The sequence below is a fragment of the Equus quagga genome, chromosome 5 (genome assembly GCF_021613505.1).
Source record: "Equus quagga isolate Etosha38 chromosome 5, UCLA_HA_Equagga_1.0, whole genome shotgun sequence".
NCBI classification, from domain to species: Eukaryota; Metazoa; Chordata; class Mammalia; order Perissodactyla; family Equidae; genus Equus; species Equus quagga.
This window is the reverse complement of record NC_060271.1, coordinates 78,915,925-78,921,924: the sequence shown is the minus strand read 5'-3', so window position 1 is coordinate 78,921,924 and position 6,000 is coordinate 78,915,925. Positions and strand designations below refer to the sequence as shown.

Below are 6,000 nucleotides of genomic sequence, written 5' to 3'. Positions count from 1 at the left end.
TTGTTACTGAAGACATTTTTTCCATGCTATTCCCACACATTGCATGCCAGCCTAGGAGGCAAGCAGGCTGAGGGCTGTTCCACCATTTCTGGCCTTACTCACTATGGTTCCAGATGCGTCTACCAGGTCCTTCACTTACCCTCCCAGCACATACCAGATTCATGGCAACTTTTCACTCTAATGTAGTCTGCACCTAAAATACTCCCATAGCCCAACAAAGTTTGAATTTAATTCCTTCAAAGTTCAGCTAATTACCATCCTGCTTTCTCTGTGCTGTCTTCCCTGACCAGACCCATTCCTGTACCAGGCTATGAGGCCTGTCCCTCTCCCGTAGTGAGCTCTAAAATAGGCTCATTTCTCCCCTTGCCCCAGCCTGGCTTTGTGGTGGATAACCATACATCACTCCATCTTGACCGAGAACCTTTCCATGGCAGGGCTGATGTTCAAAACATAATGGGCCCCAAGTTGCCTAAGCCGGTCCTCTATATAAATCACGTATTTCAAAAGTTATTCCTCTTGATGATGATGCCAAGTTAACTGTGTAGACAGGAAAACCTAACCCAGTAGATTGGGATGTTTCCAAGGGCTCCTTGCCCTTTCAGGCAGGCAGGCTTTATCCTCCCCATCAGGCTTCTGCCTGCTCTAGGCCTTAGTCCAGTTGAGGGGGTCAGTGTCTGTCATCCAGTTCACCAACCACAGCTGCACTGTGCAAAAGGGGTGAAAGAACAAAAAAACTATGAGACAACACTGTGGCTTTTGAAACAGGTATGTAGGCTCTCTTGTTTAATAGCAGTTAAAAGAGGAAAATGTACAGGAGAAATAAACATGCTCTCTCCACACAGGAGGTTCCCACTAACCACGAGGCCCATCTGCATCAGTAGCTTTACTAGTGAGTTTTAAAGAAAAAGTTCCCTTTAGAGTTAAAAATGGACTCTCCTAAATCTCCTCCATAAATGTGCAACTATTTGTGCAAAATAAAAAGGCCATTTCCAACACATTAGTAAAAAGTAATTGCGAACACAGTCAAAGAAAAAAAAAAAAAAAGAGGCAACTGAAGCAGCCAGGACCAGAGTCCTGGGAGAGGGAGGCTAAGGTAGGGGGATTTCTGAGCAGGCCCCAGGGAGTGTGCTCAGAGGCCTTCTGAGCAAGGTCACGGCCAATGCCAATCTTGGGGATGAAGGGCCCTGGGTCTGGGACTTGCTGAGCAAGCACTTGTCAAGTGTGTAGTGAAGCCAGGCTGGCTTGGAGGCCTAGGAGACTGGGAGGCCGGGTACGCAATGAAGACACTAGGGAGTGCTCCCTGGAAGCCACACATTCTCTTTGCCAACAGGGACTCTGCTGTTTTCAACTTCCAGGTCCTCTTCTTCCCCACTTCCAACAGTTTCATTTACAGTCTACTCGGAGAGATTTTCCTATGAAAGTATGCAAGCTGCCCATAGCACTACTGAAACCCACTAGGGTTGCAAACAAGACTGTACTTTCAGGAACACTGACCTAGTTTCCCCAAGAACTTGGCCAAGGCTTCATACGAACAAGACGGCTGGTAGGCTTCCAGCCACCCATGTTCTCACCCTCATATTGAGGCCTCCAGAGCACTTCTATATCTCTGGGCATTTGAGGCCAGATCTTAGGAGTCTGAGGGCATGGGCACATATGCTTTGCACAAGTCCTCTCAAGGGCTGGCCTAGCTAGAGGCCTATAGACAAAATGAAAAAGTCCTACTTCACCAATTCGAACAACTTAGACATTGCTGGCCCCTGTCTTTTATCCTTCCCTGCCCACCAAGAGTGTGTCTCTACAGTTGACTTGGTAGCAGCACATTGGTTTTGTCAGGAAAGACTGAAGGCAGACTGAGAGAGAAGAAGAGATCTACCAGAGGGCCAACCTTTATGAGTCTTGAGCTTGAATAAGCTTTTTCTTTGGAGGGATCTGTGTGCAAGGTGCAGAGTACCCTCATTCTTCTACTCTGTTCGCTTTTTCCTCTATGGCAGTTTTTCCAGGGAACAGGTGTGAGACTAGACCAACAATGATGACTCTTGAAAAAGACAAAAATTGTGCTACACTTAAGGTTTTCTCCATTCCCACTTCAAATCTCAGCACTCAAAGCTGAAGACGTCTTGCTGCAAACTGGGGACTAGCGAAGGAGAGTGTTCTGGACCCTTCTTAAGCAACAGGACTTCAGATTAGTGTAATCGTTTCTCGCTCTTTTTCAATAAAGACCAGGGCTTGGGAGATGCATCTTGGGTCTTGTTCCCATGGACCTCTGCCTTCTCTTGGCTTTTGAAGTTCTGAGTGGCAGTACTCATCCCTTAGTCTCATCCTAAGACCCTGGGACAACCACCTAGCCCTCAGGCTGAGCCTCAGAAGGCTTCTGCAGAGCTTACATGCAGCCAGTCTCTCCAACTTTGAGGAAGGCTGCATGTCTGTGTGCATATTCTCTTCCCTATGGTTTTCAAGTTGTGATAGGATTGGGGGGTTTGGGGGGTGGAGAATGAAAAAGGAAGCACTGCCCTCCCCAGAAGCAACTCAGTAGCTGACAAAGGTAGTGAAGAATTCTGTTTGATGACTCTCTCCTCCCACTAATCCAAGCTGGAAATGCCTGTGTGGCTTATTTGTCATTGTTTGGTGATGCACAATTATATTCTTGCTAGTAGCCATAGTGGCATCTTCCTGAAGTGTCTTAAAGTGCAGGTTCTTCTCACTGACTTCATAGCAAAGCCCTTGCATTAAGTCTCAGAAGCCCATCTGGGACAGTGGACACAGCCTCCAAGCTAGCTGGCCCAGGCTTCCTGTGCAAACTCTAGAGTTTGGGGGGCAGGGTTATAGATAGCCTTTCTCAGATGAGGCCAAAAGATGGCTTTGGGGATCTTAAAAGAGGGCAGAAGCCTTGGGCTTGAGCAAGAAAAGCTTCATATCCAGGACAGGACTTAATGAGGGACAGCTGGGCCAGAGGCACAAACTGCTAGCCATGGTTGGCCTTGTCTACTTCATGGTGACATGGCTCCATCCCTAGAGGCATGTAGTCTAGCTGTGGCTGCCCCTACAGTGCAGAGCAGGTGACATATCATTTAAAGATAGTGGCCAGAAAGTTAGTTTTAAAACACAAAGGAACAATCCCAATTTATCTTTCGGTTTTAACTAAGGGCGAAGGACGGACCATTTTCAGGCTTCTGGAATATGATCTATCCCAATGGCACTGCTGGAGGAGGTCAGGTCCAAGACTCTCTGTAAAGACCCATGGAAATAACTGTTGACCTATGCCCTGAACCAGGTGCCCTGACCCTGAAAGAAGGAAATGAGATGAGTGGGGAAGGGACAGTGGCTCTGATTTTATCCACAATGGCTTTCAAGATCCAGTAAATCTCCTCCTGGTATGGGGGCAACTTGCAGTTAGTCATGGGGTCCAATTATTACCACTGCATACTTAGCTCTATCCTCCCCCAGAATAATTAGTAGTAAAAGCATTAGGTCAGATCTAGGCTAAAGAAACAGCCATCCTTCAGGGACTGGAGTGAAGCTGTCATCTTGCCACATGCCATGTTGTTCACCAGCCAATGACAGTCAGTGGACTGAGGAGATGAACCTCCAGAACCGTGTGCTGATCTTTCATATACTAAATAGTAATGTTTTCCAGGTTCTTTCCTCGAGTCAAGAAGAATCAGCCCCCAATATCTGGTGAATGGGGCACCCAGGAGTGAACAGGAGATACTTTACTACCCTTTTGGTGACTCACCTTACTGCCCAGTGCCAAGTACCCACTTGTTTGTGTAGTTCCTGAGCTCCAGACCAAAGCTCTAGAGCCATGGATGAAAGGTGGTTCATCATACTGGCACTGATGACACCATCATCTCTAGGATAATACAGATAGTATGGTATAACTTCCCCTGAGTCCCAGCCTAGCAACATCTCAGGTACTTGCTTATTCTTGTGCCTCTTTTACTATAGGGAAAAGTTATGCGAATACTGTACATAGGTTATTAAAAAAATACATTTGCTCTCTTTGAAGAAGAATGCACAAATGCAGGGCCAGCCAGGGCTGGGTCCGGGACTGTGGGGCTACGGCAGGCAGCCTCTGTGGGCCCGAGGCCAGCCTTCATGAGTGGTGGCTGCTGATGAGTCCTCGGAGCTGCTTGGCCACAGTGTCAATCAATTTCTGCTTGTCTCGCTCATTTTTCCGAAACTGTGCAAACATGTTGTTCTTGCGGCTAGTGTCCTTCATCCTAAACAGAAGGAAAGGAAGAGAACAAAATGTTTGAGGAGACAAACGGTGGAAGGAGAACCTGCAGGAGGCAGAATGGCACAGTGTATCTTAACCGCCACTCAGAGTTGGAGTCGTCCAGAATATTTCCATTGTCAGGCCCATACTTACCTACTATGCAGGAAGCTATCCCGCTGACACCCACAGCCCTCCCAACTTCAGTCACCTTTGGAAAATAGTCAAGAGCCAGCTATGGAGGGGCCAACCCCCTTATCGTCCATATCCACCCCACATAATTCATTCCCTTCTGTCTTCAGGTATGCACCTGTTACAGGTATCTGGGACAGGCTACGGCCCTGATGGTCAATAGGCTCTTACGGAATTGTCTAGGATCCACTTATCACTTAATAACCTACTAAATCCTGCTGGGACCTTAGAGCTAGCATTTGAAAGGTAAAGCAGAAAAATGCTCTTAACTAGCAATTCTGAGAGAACAGGAGTAACTGAAAACCACTGTGTATTTCTAAACCTCATTGTAGCTGGTTACTCTATCCCATCCCTAACAAAACTAAGGGCTTGACTGATCTCTTGTCTTTTGTTTCAGAGTAAGGTCCCAGAGGCGGTGAGTTGGCTAAGAGGGCATGGTGCTCAGGAAAGCAGGTGCCAAAGGGCTGGGCCATCCTCTCACTCGATAAACCAGGGTTTTAGGCAAGAGAAGCCCCTGAGTTCTCAGTGACTGTCTATATGTTCAGGTCTTGACATTCGGGAGAACTTTTTGTTACTGGGTCATGCCAAAACTCCAGAGATGGCATAGTCCTAGAGCACAAACCATGAGCAGTTCTGGCCACTGGTCTGTCAGATGGAGAGACCTAACTCAGAAGCACAGATAAAGAAAGTCAAGGCCAGGCTGATGCTGTCACAGAAACCCCCAAGTCTGACTAAGCCGTTGTGACAGAATACAGGAATCTGCTGTCCCCTGTGGAGGGCCCACAAACCCTGACATCTGTTGGTAATTGTTAACTCTGGCCCCAGCCTTACAGACCTCTGGCCCACAGAGGAACTAGTGTTACAGAATTAAGAACACCACCCGGACCAACTTCTCCCTGGGGTAGTGCTAGGCAGGTCTTCACCACCGCCCAGGAGCTGGCCCAGCTCTCTGGCTTCGCAGCTCCCTGGGCTGCATGGAGACAGGCTAGAAGAGGTGAGGGAAGGAAGCTGGCTCTGGGGAGTAAACTACTCCCAGGCATACTTCCCAGGAGTCTTCAGCCGATTCTGGCTCATTTTTTTCTGTGGGGTGGCCCTGTGCAGAGCAGCAGATTAGAGGCCAATGGGTCAAAAGGCCAGAGCTCTCACAAGGGCATTTATATCCATGTGGTGAGGAGGTTCTGATGAGCACCACAGCTGTATGGCTCTAGCTGACAGTGACAGCTACAAACGAACTGAGACTTCTCTCTCTGATCTAAGCTTAAAGGGCCTTCAGGCTGGAATTACTCATCAAGCAAACTCAGAATGCTGATCTAAGGTACAACCACCCACATGTGGAGGCTTGTGCTTGGAAGGGAGGAAGAAGGCGAGGTGACAGAGGTTTAGAGGTTTAGGTTGAAAAGGAAGCACAGGGGTCCTCAAGGCTATGAAGGCTATTGTATTTGGTCCCTTAACACATTAATCATACAATTATGTTTGTGTAACTGGCCTGGTTTTAGATTATTTATCCCAGAGAAGGACTCCTTTTCCTTTGCTGGATATGCTATAAATCTAAACCAAACCAACACAAAACAAAACAAAAAAGAAAGAAGAAAGGA

At 47.5% G+C, this 6,000-nt stretch overlaps 1 protein-coding gene across 3 annotated transcripts in view; it reads right to left on the bottom strand.

Moving 5' to 3' along the window:
- Positions 1–750: 750 nt before the first annotated feature.
- The window catches only part of EXOC6B (exocyst complex component 6B), a 577,176-nt gene continuing 571,926 nt past the window's right edge, over positions 751–6,000 (bottom strand). For all 3 annotated transcript variants that reach the window (XM_046661413.1, XM_046661415.1, XM_046661414.1), the window contains one exon: positions 751–4,220. In XM_046661413.1, the coding sequence (XP_046517369.1) occupies positions 4,094–4,220 (127 nt within the window). In that variant the 3' untranslated portion in view covers positions 751–4,093. The remainder of the gene's footprint in view (positions 4,221–6,000) is intronic.